The sequence below is a fragment of the Pelophylax lessonae genome, assembly GCF_965119305.1.
Source record: "Pelophylax lessonae genome assembly, chromosome: 5".
Taxonomy (NCBI): domain Eukaryota; kingdom Metazoa; phylum Chordata; class Amphibia; order Anura; family Ranidae; genus Pelophylax; species Pelophylax lessonae.
The window spans coordinates 74,054,530-74,070,620 of record NC_138772.1 but is presented as its reverse complement, the minus strand read 5'-3'; the positions used below and the strand labels follow the sequence as shown (position 1 = coordinate 74,070,620).

General features: G+C 45.0%; 1 protein-coding gene across 1 annotated transcript in view; it reads left to right on the top strand.

Annotated features, from left to right (window-relative positions):
• Nucleotides 1-16,091, top strand: part of LOC309555875 (phosphatidylinositol 5-phosphate 4-kinase type-2 alpha) — a 256,610-nt gene that overhangs the window by 231,133 nt on the left and 9,386 nt on the right. Inside the window, exons 9-10 of the mRNA XM_082258043.1 lie at nt 12,630-12,743; nt 14,150-14,393. Coding sequence (XP_082114169.1) covers nt 12,630-12,743; nt 14,150-14,393 — 358 coding nt within the window. The remainder of the gene's footprint in view (nt 1-12,629; nt 12,744-14,149; nt 14,394-16,091) is intronic.

Sequence of the window (16,091 nt, the reverse complement as noted above, 5' to 3'; positions counted from 1 at the left end):
AAGCTCCTGTTGCCTGGTTTGCTACTGTTTAGCCTTGGAAATCTAACACCTCATGTTTAACACTGCTTTGGGACATCCCAATGGTCATGAAGATCAGGGTCTTTGTCCGCCAATGAACGAAAGAGTAAATGGGATTTTTGACTTACAGTAAAATCCATTTATCTGATGTTTGTTGACGAACACAGCACCCAGCCCTCTGTGGAGTTGTAATTCTTCTGACAAAACTATAACAGAGAGAGGAAGTATACCCCCTGGAACTGCCCATAGGCGTAGCCAGAGTCTTTTTCTGCCTAGTACCCTACTCCTGTAGGGTGCAGTTTAACCCAATGGTCCTAAAGATCAGGAGCTGTGTCCGTTAATGAGCATCAGAGAAATTGATTTTACGGTAAGTCCAAAAATCCAATTTCTCTATCGCTCATTGACAGACGTAGTCTTCTTGATTCTCAAGAGCTGGGTTATGTTGTCTCCGCAGGAGTAGGACTAGGCAGAAAGACAAAACGTTCTGGCTCCACCTTAGGGGCAGTCCCTGAGGGTATATCCTCCCTCTCTCTGCTACAGGGAATCAGTTTTTTTCTGTCTAGTCAGGAGTAAGGACCTAAGTCCCTTGCTGGGATCTTTTGGTCCTGGCAAGACTTTTTTCTTTAGAAAAAGACATTTTTTAGGTAGTTTTTCTCCAGTGTTTTTCCTGTGAGATCTTCAAGCAAAAATGCCGGACTGGGCGACACTTGTGGTCACCCCAGCCGGCCTACGAGCGCTCGCAGACCATTGCATTGCGCTTGGTCGGCCGCGACACATTCAAGTAAGTATGCGGGGCCGGGCGACGGGCTGGATGTTGAGATCCAGTGGTCACCCCGGTTTCTGCCTACGAGCGCGTGCAGACCAGAGCTCCGCGCTGGGTCGGCCGCGACGGAGTCCCAGTGGAGGGACTGACCTTGCGAGTTAAGTCTCGCTTGGACGCCAGGAACCAGAGAGTCGAGGCGTCCGGAGTGGTCCACAACCCCCCACCCCGGTGGAGAGGGTATTGTGAAGAGAGGGTGCCTGTCGGTTTGGTATGGTGAGTAAACGTTCCCTTTTTTCTTTCCTCGTTATGAGGCAGTATGAATTATGGGCCCCTCCATATATGGTCAGTATATATCTGATACTAAAAAGTCCCCCTTGTAAATACAGCATGTGTTTGTAGGAAGTGGACTTGGTTTGAGAGCTAACACTCTACCCAGCAGACTGTAACATTACAGCAGACATAGGAGCTATAATCCTACCTTATTTGTAGTGTATCTCCTGTAGATCCATATATCGCCACTTAGCAGAGATGCAGGTGGATGTGCTGGGAAAACGATTTCGGCGGTCCGCTGCCATTTTGCCGTAGACCTAGTGCATGTATGTCCTCAGGTCACGCCGGCCGCCATGTTTTTGGAGTCTTATGTCTCTTCTATGGGGGCGGCCATGTTTCGTGAGCCCAGCTACCTCGTGGAGAGCTGGGAACGCCGGAAGGCGTACACAGGGGGCGGAGCCACGTCCTTCTACCCGGGAAAAAGCAACAGCTCCTTCCAGTCTGTAAAAGACAGACGCTGACTGCAGTTGGTTGGAAACTTCACTGCATCGGTTGGTGAGCCTTGGGGGTCCCTCTCTCTCTCTCTCTGTGGGATCGAGAAGCAGGTTCTCTGAGGGGCGCTATTGCGCTAGGGGGAGACACACAAAAAAAAAGAAAAAAAAAAGTTTTTTTGTTTTTGCTGGCAAAGGTGTCCTGAATTAACATGGACCCTGCCACTCATGTATCTCCTCCGGATCCCCTCGAGGGGTCTGCAGGATCCTCCAGCACCCCACTGACAATTGAATCATTGTCAGCTATTATGGAAACTTTTGTGTCCCGGGTGGAAGTGGCTTGTCAGGGACAGGGCGCAAGAAAGCGACTCCCGCCTAACCCCTTATTATCTGAAACCTCTGATTCAGACTCTGAGCCTATTTCTGCAGTTGCAGGTACTTCATCTGGGATTGGTGTCTCGGGTCCTGTCTCTTCAGACAGCGAGGAGGATGTTTCGGCATCAGCCATAGCCCGAGAGGAAGCGTTGGTAAACGCACTCATTGTATCTGTTCAAGAAACCTTAAGATTACAGGGTATTCCATCGGAAATAGCTGAAACTGAAATCCCTTTTGGGACTAAAAAAAACGCATCAAAGTGGCGAAGGTTTTTCCATTGCCCAAATGTTTTGGCAATCCAATCGAAGAAGAATGGCGTCTGCCAAAACGCACTTTTACTATTTCTAAACGCATTAACAGGCGTTATCCGTTTGAGGAAACCCTCATTAAGAAATGGACAGAACCACCTGTGGTGGATTCACCAATTGCTAGATTGAATAAAGCCACGGTTATTCCTCTAGAAGACGCTCCGTCTTTTAAAGATCCAGTGGATCGCAAGATAGAAGCTATGTCTCGCACCATGTTTACCTTGATTGGATCAGCTTTCAGACCAATAATTGCTATTGGTCTGGTTTCGCAGGCTGTAACTGAATGGACCAAGTGGTTACGCCGGGACTTAGAAGAGGTCCCTCAGGCGGTATCAGATTTGTTGGAACAAATGATACAGGGGTTACAGTTTGTGTGTGATGCGGCGTTAGACGCCACTCCATTATTGGCGCGAGCATCAGTCTCAGCAGTGGTTCTCAGGCGTACACTGTGGCTAAAAGGTTGGTTAGCCGACCAAGGTTCCAAAAAAGCATTGGCTAATATCCCCTTTTTAGGAGAGCGTCTATTTGGAGCCAACTTAGATGAGATCATTAAGGATCTCACGGGTGGAAAGAGCACCTTTTTACCGCAAAATTTTAAAGGTAAAGGGACTCGTCAAAGACGAGGGCCTTCTTTTTCTGCTCACAAGAGGTTTTTTCGTCCCGCGGGTGAAAAAATTAAGTCCTCCAAAGCTCCTGCAGGAGGCGTCAGGGGTCGTTGGTCGGGCAAGCAAAAGCCCGCCCCCTCCAGACCTGAAGATAAACTGTCCAAAGCCTGAAGGTGCGCCCCCACCCATAACTGGGGTGGGGGGACGTCTTCGCCGGTTCCCGGATCCATGGCTTTCCAGAATCCCAGACAGATGGGTTTGCAAAGTCATAAGGTCAGGGTACAAGATCGAGTTTCGATCTCTCCCACCGGCGCGATTCTTCCCTTCCAATATCCGACTATCCCCGGATCGTTTAGAAGATCTGCGGAGAGCAGTCACAGATTTACTACAACAAGGAGTGGTAGTCCACGTTCCTTGGACAGAATGTTTTCAAGGGTTTTATTCAAACCTATTTACAATACCCAGGAAAGAGGGAAAAGTGCATCCAATTCTGGACTTAAGGGCACTCAATTCTTTTGTCAACATAAGAAGATTCAGAATGGAGTCCATTCGCACAGTAGCAGCCTTCCTGCATCCAGGGGATGTCCTAGCGTCCATAGACATCAAGGACGCATATCTTCACATTCCCATTTTCGCAGGACATCAGCGGTTTCTACGCTTTTCCGTAGAAGAGAACCACTATCAGTTTGTGGCGTTACCTTTCGGTCTCGCCACGGCTCCTCGGGTCTTCACGAAGGTGTTGGCCCCAATGTTGGCACTACTGCGCCAAAGAGGCATATCGATTCTTGGTTACCTAGACGATCTTCTGCTTCATGCAGAGTCTCCTCAGACCTTGCTACAAAACATAGAAATTACTATGATTTCTTTACAGGAATTCGGGTGGCTGGTGAACCAGCAAAAGTCATTTCTGGTTCCCACCCAGAGGCTCGAATATCTGGGTCTAATTCTAGACACAGTCGAGACAAGAGTTTTCCTTCCGGTAGGGAAACTCCGAAAGATTCAATCAGCAGTCCAGTTGTTACTATCCAACAGCTGGTCTTCCCTTCGGACTTGCATGAGGGTTCTGGGGTTGATGGTGGCTTCCTTCGAAGCAGTCCCATTTGCCCAGTCCCATACCCGAATTCTTCAGCAAGAGATTCTTCTCAGATGGAATCGGAATCCGAAATCCCTGGACAATCAGATCCGATTGAGCAAACAGACCAGAGAGTCTCTGGTCTGGTGGCTTCGGTCTCCGATGCTCAGCCAGGGAAAGTCATTTCTGCCAATATATTGGACGATAGTGACCACGGATGCCAGTCTATCGGGATGGGGAGGAATTCTCGGTCAGTTATCTGTCCAGGGACTTTGGTCCCCGGAAGAATCCAAGTTGCCGATAAATGTATTGGAACTGAGAGCGATCAGACTTTGTCTGATTCACTGGACCGAGCAGCTCCAGGGCAGCCCGGTTCGGATCCAGTCGGACAATGCCACGGCCGTGGCTTATGTCAATCACCAGGGGGGCACCAAGAGTGTCCGAGCGGCCAAAGAAGTGGCTTGCATTCTTCGCTGGGCGGAACGATTTGTTCCAGCGATCTCTGCGGTGTTCATTCCGGGGGTGGAGCATTGGCAGGCAGATTATCTCAGCCGTCAGACTCTGGATCAGGGGGAATGGTCCCTCCATCCAGACGTTTTCCACCAGTTGTGCCTACGGTGGGGCACCCCGGATGTGGATCTGTTGGCATCACGATTCAACAGGAAAGTTCAGAGATTCATGGCTCGCTCCCACGATCCTCTAGCAGAGACCGCAGACGCACTGATTGCCCCGTGGGGGCAATACCAGCTAATGTATGCCTTCCCTCCTCTCGCGTTACTGCCAAGACTTCTTCGCAGGATAGAGGAGGAAGGAATTCCAGTAATTCTGGTAGCTCCGGACTGGCCTCGTCGAGCTTGGTACGCCGACGTGGTCAGACTGGTGGCGGACGTCCCGTGGAGACTTCCTCTCAGGGAGGACCTACTGTCTCAGGGACCGATCTTCCATCCTGCTTTACGATCGCTGGCTTTAACGGCCTGGCTATTGAGACCCAGGTGCTGAAGGACAAAGGTTTGTCAGCTTCAGTTATTCCTACTCTAGTTGAAGCAAGGAAAGCGATTTCCAGAAAGATTTATCATCGCACATGGAAGTCCTACATTGCATGGTGTGAACCTTTTGGGGTTCCGTCCTCGGTCTTATTCGATTAGTCGAATATTAGCTTTTCTGCAACAAGGGGTTGAGCAGAAACTGGCCTTGAGTACTATCAAGGGTCAGGTCTCAGCATTAGCTATCTTCTTTCAGAAGCCTTTGGCTACTCATTCCTTGGTGCGGAATTTCATCCAGGGGGTGCGACATCTGGCTCCGCCAGTGCATGCGCCGTTACCCCCCTGGGATCTTAATTTAGTGTTGTCGGTTCTTCAGAAACCTCCCTTTGAAGATATTAGGGAGATTCCTCTACCTACGTTGTCCCAGAAGGTGGCCTTCTTGGTGGCTATTACTTCTGCACGCAGGGTGTCAGAACTGGCCGCATTATCTTGTCGTTCACCATATCTGGTGGTTCATAGAGATAAGGTGGTTCTTCGTCCGAATCCATCCTTCCTACCAAAAGTAGTTTCAGAATTTCATCTGAATGAAGAAATTGTGTTACCTTCCCTGTGTCCTAAGCCCAGTCATCTTCGGGAGTTTGCTTTACACTCCTTGGATGTGGTCCGGGCGATCAGGGTATACTTGAAAACGACAGACTCGTTTCGCAAGACGGATTCACTTTTTGTGATCCCGGATGGACCCAAAAAGGGGTTGCCTGCATCTGCCGCGACCATTTCCAGATGGATCAGACAGACGGTAGTACAGGCTTATTCTATTAAGGGTCGGGAGCCCCCGTTCCCTGTTAAGGCGCACTCCACTCGGGCGCTTAGTGCGTCATGGGCCTTTCGCCATCAGGCGTCAGTGGTCCAGGTGTGCAAGGCGGCTACCTGGTCGTCGGTGCATACCTTTACAAAACATTATAAAGTTGATGTAATGGCATCATCTGATGCCTCGTTTGGCCGCAAGGTTTTGCAGGCCGCAATTTGAGGAGACCAGTGGTCTACCTCGAGGGTTTTTTTCCGTTGGAAATTTTTCTTTTAGTCTCATTCTTTGTTTATAATGAGCCTTTAAAACTTCTAGTTTGGCACCGGTTGGGCCTTCTAGATTGGATTTGATTTTGTCAATCCCACCCCTCATTTGTGGCACTGCTTCTGGATGTCCCAGCTCTTGAGAATCAAGAAGACTACGTCTGTCAATGAGCGATAGAGAAAAATGGATTTTTGTACGATCTTACCGTAAAATCCTTTTCTCTTAAGCTCATTGACAGACGTAGTACCCGCCCCTCTATCATTGAGTTGGGTTGGGTTAAATTCTCTGTTACTGCTTTAGAACAGAACTGATTCCCTGTAGCAGAGAGAGGGAGGATATACCCTCAGGGACTGCCCCTAAGGTGGAGCCAGAACGTTTTGTCTTTCTGCCTAGTCCTACTCCTGCGGAGACAACATAACCCAGCTCTTGAGAATCAAGAAGACTACGTCTGTCAATGAGCTTAAGAGAAAAGGATTTTACGGTAAGATCTTACAAAAATCCATTTTTTTCAGTTGTGGCCGAATAATAAAAATACTTTTACTGAAAAAAATACTGCATGAATGCGATTGTAAAATCTAAAAAACAATATCTCAGAACAAGAATGTTACGGATTGCCCATAGATTTGATCACCAGACAAGTTTAAACTCATCATTCACAGTCTGATAGCATGCATAAGTGATCAGTTCTGATCAGGTTTTAAAATGAATCAACCTTGTGAAAGTGCAACACAGGTTCACATTAAGACCAGTCGATCGTCAATTTAAACTAGCCTTTTAAGCTAAATATTGATCTAAACATTCGTGAATTTTATTGCTGCAAGCTTCATTAAAATTGCAGTATAATCGATAGGGTAAGGTCAGTTGTAATGTTTAGAAATAATGACTTTTTGCTAATTCTGTAACATTGTAAGCACTCAATTTGATTGTTACACATATAGTCACCATCATTGGCAGCTTTAGCGCTGAGCCTGGCCATAATGATGTGCAGGTGGAGGACCTTTTCAGAAAATTGGACGAAAAACACTGCTTCTGAAGAGATCGTTCTATAATCTGATCATTAGTACACAGCTTTCGAGAGCCAATCATGGTAGTTCATGTGAAATTATCCTAAGGGACAAACAAAGTTTTCTTGTACGATACCAGAGCAAACAAATTTTAATCCGTACAGTATTCTTCCTCACAAAATCGGAAAAGACTAACACCAGGGGTCTCCAAAGTTCCTAAACAAAAGGACCGGTTTACCGTCCTTCAGACCTTAGGGGGGACTGGACTGTGGCCACTGTAGAAAAGATCCCGATGTGGGATAAAATAAATGCCCCAAAGTTTGTTTCATTGGGAGTAATTGTGCCCATTATTGTCACTGAGAGGAATTGTGCCCCATTATTGGTGTCAGTGAGAGGAATTCTGCCCCATCATTGGTGTCAGTGGGAAGAAATGTGCCTCATCATTTGTGTCATTGGGAGAAATTGTGCCCTATCGTTGGTGCTATTGGGAGAAATTGTGCCCCATCGTTGGTGTCATTGGGAGAGATTGTGCCCCATTGTTGGTGTCATTTGGAGAAATTGTGTCCCTTCATTGATGTCAGTGGGGGGAATTATGCCCTTTTGTTGGTATCAGTGAATGAAATAGTGCCCCAACAGCCAGATAAAAGCAAGCAAAGGGCCACATCTGGCCCCCAGACCACAGTTTGGAGACCACTGACCAAGACCACGCATGCTTGGAAATGAAAGAATGTTACAATACAATACAACACATTACATCACTTCCAAAGTTGTATCCTGACAAAAGAAAATGTACCTAACTTTAGTAACCTCTTTATTTTCGATAGGGAGATATCGAAAAACGATAATTTTCCAATATTCAAATCTTGTGTACTAGGATTTAGTGTCACTACAGACTGAAATCCAAGCAATTTGAGCCCCTTTATGAGAGTTTAGTATCCTTTCCATTCTCACGCATTGGATCTTCACCCTATTTTCCTTACCAAGCCATGAAATGAGAAATAAAATTTGTTTAGTGGATTTGTTTTGGAAATGAGACCTTAAGAGAAACTTCATTGCCCTTTTGTATAGCATCGGTGCTGCCATTTATGGCTCATGCACAGATGTGCCAAAAGGCTCTGCCCGGATACTGGTGGAACCCTTTGGCACATCTATGCATGCCCAAAGACAGTAAAGTATTGGAGTTTCCATAAAAGCCTTCCTTACGCATGCGCAGGGGGGGCGTGAGCATGTGCAGATATGCTGGAAAACCAGCATGTTGCATCTGTAAAAAAAGGACGTGTGACTCAAACGCATTGAAAACTTAACCGTGATCACGTTTTTGCTGCACATTTAATGCGTTCTTTTTTTCATTTCAATTGGGAGGTGCATTTTTGCTGCTTTTTTACCATATCAAATATGCACCAAAAATGCAGCTTGCAGGACTTTGAAAAGCGCAACAGAGCCGCAACTGACCAGTGTAAAGAGTTCCATAGGACTTGCATTTTTCTTTCTGCTTTTTTTGTATATCCAATTGTCATAGAGGGAGGGAGGGAGGAGGAGGCTGGGCAATATGAGAATAATATAGCGTATACAATTGCGACACAAGTCACATTGTAATGGAATGTTTTTTAAAATAACTTTTCCTTTTCAATCTGCAGCCACTGTAATATTCTGAAAATGCAATGCAATATGGCTACCTGGAGGTGTTCTGTACACAGAATGTATACTGACCACATCCCAGAAACATCATTTACTGCTTGTGTGATTGGCTCACTGATTTTCCCAGAAGTCTGTAAAAGATAAAAGTCAGATTTCTGGCATCCCCTTCAACTAGAATGTCATTTTTGGTGAGATACTCCCAATAGCAACACCTCTAAAGGGGTGCAGGCCCAGCAGATTTCCTCATTGGTGCTCTGCAGCTGCACAGCTGATTGATAATTATGAAACCACTCCCATTAGACCCACTTAGCACAGAGGAGCAAACCGTAATTTCTTAAGAATAACAAAAGGTAGGAATCTGCAACAAAGGTTGTTATAATCCTTGCAATGTACATAGATCACTCAAATAGGAATGTTTTTTTTCCTCAACAAAGGTGGAGTTGCGCTTTGAGCTGCTTTACACCTGCAGAATTTAATTAAAATTTTCAAATGAGAAAATATAAAAATTGCTCACCTAACCTATTGATAGTGCCTTCCTGGGCTTGACTAATTTTGAATGACTTTTCAAGTACCACATCAATCTCTCAATTTTTGTAGAAGGATTGGTCTGCTTCTGGATTGCCTCTTCATGCGCATAAGACTAGTTATGATTTTTCTTGGCCGGGAGCAAATTCAACAATTAGAAATTCTTTAGTTTCCATTAGATTCGACAAAAAGTTTCCATCCTTCGAAAACCGATTGTTGAATCTGCCCTTTTTACCTTGTAAATAATCACATTTTTTGGAAACCTGTTTTGATCAAAACTCTACTGCAAGGCCAGTTGTAGTTACCTTCTGTTTGAGGAAGCTTCTGCTGTGCTTCACCCTGGTTTACTCCTATTCCTTTTAAGTCCCAACCACACCAAGAACCTGTTTGCTTATAAATTTCTCATTATGTAGTTATATCATTTTTAACCGTTTCCAAACCCAATAAACAATGCATTACAGATGTGCCCTGTAGAGCATCTTAAAGAGGTTGTAAACCCCCTACAACTTATTTTTTTTTTTTGCAACCTGTAAGAGAAACGCATAATGAGCTAGTATGCATCGCATACTAGCTCATTATGAAATACTTACCTTAGAACGAGCCCCCGCCGTGCCGCCCGCTTACCTGTATGACGGGCGACATGTCCAGTAGCCCGTCTTCCGGGATCGCGGCATCAGGCCATCTGATTGGCCGGAGCCGCAGTGACGTTACTTCCGCGCACGCGTGCGGGAGCCGACAGTCACGGGACGGGGCTCTGAAGAAACGGCACCAGCGCCCGTTCCTTCAGAGCGCATGCGCCAGTGACGTCACTGGCTGCATGTAAGGTAAATATCTCCTAAACGGTACATGGTAACAATGGTAGTCCCTCAATTTCTTCTCTGTTTTCATTTCTGCTATAGAGCTATGAAAGGCGACAGAATCTGGATGCTCTTTGAAGCCCAGCTCTGTCAGAAGTTGCGAGGCCTTGTGTGGCTCAATAAGCCTAGCATTGTGTGTCAGGCCATGTCCTACTGCAGCCGTCGTCCTCTTCATCTTCACTGACCCCCAACAATTGTCACATTCTTGCATCTATTTTGACATTCTCCATCCCCGAGAAGATTCATTGTTCATTGATAGGTCATCCGTCAGGAGCCCGGAGCTCAGACAGATTACTCTTCCCCTCCATGTGAGAAGGAAGGCTCTCTGGTGGCCACTCTTTTCATAGAGGAGCGGCAGCACCAATATGGTATAAAATTAGTGGTTCTAGTCCAGCTTAGTTCTTTTTTAGCACTGACAGTCTGGGCAGGCTGCCAGGACATAAGAAGTTAGCTGCTCAGTGGGGAATAGAAGGAAGAAAAAAAGATGATTACAGACAAGCCACATTCCTGTTGGATGGAACATCGCAGTAAAATGCGCTTTATGGTTTCCCTGATCCTTTAATTTCATCCTATTTTCCCAATGTTGTTCTACCCATCGCTTGAAAGGGAAAGTTGCAATCCTGAAGTTAGATGCGTTTCATGGTCACATAACCTTGTTAAATAAAATTGTAAAGCTGGATATTATTTTGAAGAAAATCTGTACTGCGAGAACATGTAGGCTGCCATTGCTGCTCTTTGCTGAAAATGCTAGTTGCCTGGCTCTTTCTGATTCAGTATTTCTGAGGTACTCACCTGGAACAAGTTCTCAGATTAGAAGTTCTGACTTCACTCTTTTGTGACCTGAATCCTGAGAGCCTATTGACTTTTATTCTTAAAGAGGAACTAAACTCCCAAAAACACCATTTTATTCATTTTTTCTATTTAAAGTAAACTCACCAATCTATGTGGATGCTTTATATATTAACCGGTTGCCAACCGCCACAAGTACATCTACTGCGGCGATCAGCCCCGGCCAGGCAAAGTGACATACTGGTACGTCACTAGCCTGTCACTTCCTTGTGAGCCAATAGCGGGCGAGCGCGCGCCCGCCCACCCCGGCTCGTTCCCTGGGAAGTCCGTGCGTGTGACCGGCGGACCCGGTGTCCGCCGGTCACTTGCGATCATCCGCCGTGAAGGGAGAAAGGCAGGCGGCTGATGTAAACAAGCCGCCTGTCATTCTCCCCTGTGTAGGAATGGAGATCATATGGTTCTACTATGTAGGACCTTTGACCACTGTTCCTACACCAGTAGCCATGTCCAATCACAGTTAGAAGCACGCCCCTAGGGACACACTTAACCCCTCCTTCCCCAATAAAGTTAACCCCTTCACTGCCAGTGTCATTTTGCAGTAACAGTGCATATGTATAGCACTGATTACTGCAGTAATGTCACTGGTAACCCCAAAAGTGTCAAAAATGTCAGTCAAGGGTCGATCTGTCCGCCGCAATGTCGCAGTACCGCAAAAAAATCGCAGATCGCCGCCATTACGCGTTAAAAAAAAACACCAAAAATGACAGAAATCTTTCCCTTAGTTAGTAAACGCAATAACTTTTGCGCAAGCCAATCAAAATACGCTTTTTGCAATTTTTTTTTTTTTTACCAAACATATGTAGCAGAAAACAAATTGGCCAAAAATGTTAAAAAAATTAGATTTTTACATAATTTTTTTGGGGAATTTCATATAAATGTGAAAAATATTATTTTTGCAAAATTGACGCCTTCTTTTTGTTTATAGCGCAAAAAGTAAAAATCGCACAGGTGATCAAATACCACCAAAAGAAAGCTCTGTTTGTGGCAAAAAAAGGACATCAAATTCGTTTAGGTACAGCATCGCACGACCGCGCAATTGTCCGTTAAAGTCACGCAGTGCCGAATCGCAAAAAAAAGCCCTGGTCAGGAAGGGGGTAAAATCTTCCGGGGCTTAAGTGGTTAAAGATATCCCATTTCTAGACACTGCCCAGTGTTACTCCCTTAGACATCTTCAGTAAGTGCAGATGATTCAGCTATCATTCATTTCCTTGAATCTATCCACCTTCACTGGGATGATTCTCTGTAACATCTTGCGCATACACAGTTTACTTCAGTCGGACAAATGGCAAAATAGGCAGCAGGTAGCTTACGTTGCCTCTTTGGCAACATGTAAATAAACAGCCTGGCACATATGACAGCACATTTCTGGTGGCCAAGTAAATTTTCCCTGCTGCTCTTTTGCTCATAGGATTGAAATGGAAGGGTTGGAAAGTGATTTTCAGTCCTCAGTTCATTTCTAGAAAACAAGGGCTGTGTGAAATCTGAGTCCTTCTCGGAAATCTATACCAAGACAAATAGATTTTATGGGGTGTTCTGCCAAAGATACATACAAAACTGAGGAGACATCTGTGGCAGCACTTCCCCTGGAGGCTGTAGATGACTACAGATAAACAAGTACAACGTATGTAGGAGCAATGTTTTCATCTCTGCGTATCACCTGAGGCCAGTCACTTCACTGGGTATATGTAAGGGTTTACAACCACTTTAAATGGCGTTCTTCACCTGTGACCACTAAGAAGTAACCAAAAACCTCAGCTATAGGAAGTCAAGTCCATTCAATGCTTGTCCTGTGTTTTCTCCAGGCCAAAGAGCTGCCAACGTACAAAGATAACGATTTCATAAACGATGGTCAGAAAATCTACATTGATGAGGACAACAAAAAGATGTTTCAGGAGAAACTAAAGAAAGATGTTGAGGTAAGATAACTGTTAATTGGTTTGTAGTGACAAGGGTGCGCAGGCCCTACCTGATTTTCAAGTTTTTAGCTATATAAAATATACAGCCCCCCTACAATGAAATTATATAAAGCCAAATTTCAGTTTAAGCATTTAAATACAATCTGGATTCCATATTCCTTCCCACCCAGTTCCCAAAAAGAAAAAAGAGATACATCTGAGATGCACTGGATTTTCTGTACTTATTATACAGAGTGTCTGTAGTTGGGCAGCTCACTTGCAATCAGGGGTACCCTCCAGTAGGTACCAAGGAACATCATTAAGAGCTTAAATATTGCCAGGATACTAGATTCAATCCATAAAGGAGTCCAAATGGGATTAATGAGCCACAAACAGCCAACTTGTTTCAGGGGCAGCACATGGCTCCCCCTTCATCAGTAATGTTTGCAAGTGTTTGCATCGACTCAGGAAAGCAGATGCCAAAGAAATATTAAATGTACTGCTTAAAAGGGAATCAAATGGGGCAGATTCATGCAAGTAAAGTAAAATCGATGCAATGTTTCAACGGCTCCAGTTCTATACTTTCCCACTTTCTGGTGCTGTCCCCCCACAGACTCATCAATTCAGCTATGCAGCACCTCCCGCTTCTGGGTTCAATAATGGCCAGTGGTATTTAAATCATTTGTTACCCCAACTCTTCACATCCTGATATGTGCCTGCTGTGCCATATACTTGTATGAGAAAGTATCCTGTTCTCTTTGTTTTGCTTCCTTTATGTGAAATCCCTGGTGTTCCTGCCAGTCCCCTTCCTTTCCTATTAAAAATGGACCACACTATGCAGGGGAACACATCATGGTAAGTTCTCTAGCTATGCTTCAACTCTCCTACAATGATCAGACTTGTCCTGACATGCCCCTACTGCACAGCCATTTATTGGGAAGCTCAGTGTGCTTCTCCCCACCCAGCTGTTATGCAGCTAAGAAGAGAGGGAATGTGATCACTTATAAAAAAAAGGGAAAAATGTATTAATAATGTTTTTTTTTTTTTTTTTATCTATAAAAAAATGTTTTGGCTTTCATTTCTATTTTAAAGAGAATGAGTTGTTTTACAAGGTGATTGTTTAAAATCACTTTACCACACTTCCTGAGTGCCCAGTGAGTCAAGGGTTCACCATCCACCCTAGACTTACAGGAGGAATGTGGGAGAATGGTGGAAGGCACATAAGAATGTTGCACTGCTGTCTCCCACCACAAGTTCTCTATTTAATTTATTTGATGTCTTTAATTATATGTATTTTTTAGAGTTTTCTTTTAAATCTGATTCTAACCTATTACTTAAAACCATTTATATCGCAGATGTCTCGTTCCATCACAGAGCTGCTTTATATATTTTATTGTACGTTAATAAATGTAATTTCTTCCCTCTAGTTTTTGGCTCAGTTGAAGCTTATGGATTACAGCCTGCTGGTGGGAATCCACGATGTGGAGAGGGCCGAGCAGGAGGATGTGGAGAGCGAGGACAACGAGGGAGAAGAAGAGGGTGAAAGTGATGGGACGCACCCTGTAGGCACTCCTCCGGACAGCCCTGGGAACACACTGAACAGTACAAAGCCTCTCCCTCCCGGGGAGTTCGACCCAACTATTGATGTATACGGAATTAAAAGCCATGACAGTATGTTGCTATATGCATTCTATTTGCATTTGTTTAGAGTTTTCCACAGGAAGGAAGCTGCTTTTCTAATTGTGTACGTTATCAAACAGTGACATGATGGTTGGACTTAAGCTGGCTGCAGAGGTTGCAATCTAATTGTACAATCACCTTTAGATCCATCAACAACTATGTAGTGTAAGGGCCTTCTGTATGGATATAAATTGAATTGTGTAGGTCAGTTCTTGCACTATTTAGGTGTTGCCCAATCCAAAGCTGGGTAAGCTGAACAACAGGGGCAGACAGGCAACTTTCGGCCCAGGGGGCAAGTACAAACCAGGACCATGGTGCAGCAACTCAGCCCCCCTCCCCCTCTCCCTCTTTCCTGTCTCCTCCTGACCTCCATTCCAGGCTGAAGCTTGGCTCCAGGTACTCTACTCACTGGCCAAATCCGGGTTTCCGACCTGGCCAGCAGGAAGCAGTTGGTGGGAGCTGGGACAGCACGATCAGGGCAGGAAGGAGAGTCTCCATGGAACCGGCCTCTGCTCAGACACACCTTTCCCCATCCATGCTGGCGGGGGGAGGTCTGCGCTCTGTCGTTGTCTTCATCCCGCAGTCAGGTCAGCGGTGGGGACTTTTCATCACCAGGAATCCTTTAGGCACGTCTGTGGCAGAAGCAGTGCAGCCTTTTTAAAGGGCATCAGAGCGGCCCGGGGGGCAGTTGCCCCCCTGGCCCAGTCCTCCCCTGCTGAACAATCACCTTTATCAAAGCTACATAACATGGCCTACATAAACAATCCACTCATCCATTCGGTCAGGCTCTTCCATTGCATTTTCTGAAGGAGAGTGTGCAAACAGATTGTAATGTGTATGGTCAGCCTAAATTTGGCCATAGATTGATCAAAATTCAGCTGGTTTAGCAGGGACCTGCCGAGTTTAGGATCCATGTATGGCCAGTCCCGTTCAAGAATTGTCAATATAAAGATTGACTGCTCTCGAACAGGCTTGTTGGAAAATATTTATTCGATCAGTGTAGTCTGGCGGTGGGGAAATATATTTTTACAAGTCTCTTTAAATTGGCTCAGCGGGCTGAACGAAAAAATAAAATAAAAAATCAAGTTGTTACATTTACAGGCACATGAAAGACTACCTGAGCAAGCATAGAAATAAATAAATAAATAATGCGGTTTGATACACATTACAAGCTAAATGTCATAAAATTACAGCTTACCTTAAAATCGAAAGTTATTTTTTAAAGTTCACTTTTTGCACCATGTTACATGTTACACCCCTATGTAGGTTGTAACATGATGCAAATTCCTTTCCCACACATGTAGCAGCTGTCACTTTAAAATTTTGAGCAGGAGGTGGATTGTAGTTCTCAGTGGGGTAATCAGTACACTGGTAGTCCATTGACACTTCCTCCAGCTCTGCAACCGAAAGTCCACACAGAGGTAGGGGCCGAGAGCCGGAGGAAGTGTTTTCAGGAACCTGGCATTGCACCTGGGGTCCATTGATCACAAGTTTCATAACTTTGCAGACTCCTGTAAAAAAAAAAAACACATTTCCTGCAAAAAAAAACAATGTGTGCATTTATTAATATTTTTTAAAGGTGAAGCAAGCCTTTACCTAGCAAATTGGCCAGAGAATGTGCATGTACTATAGGCGTTCGAGTATGTATAGCAGGGACGTTAGACTATAAGCTCCTCTGAAAAGAGAAAG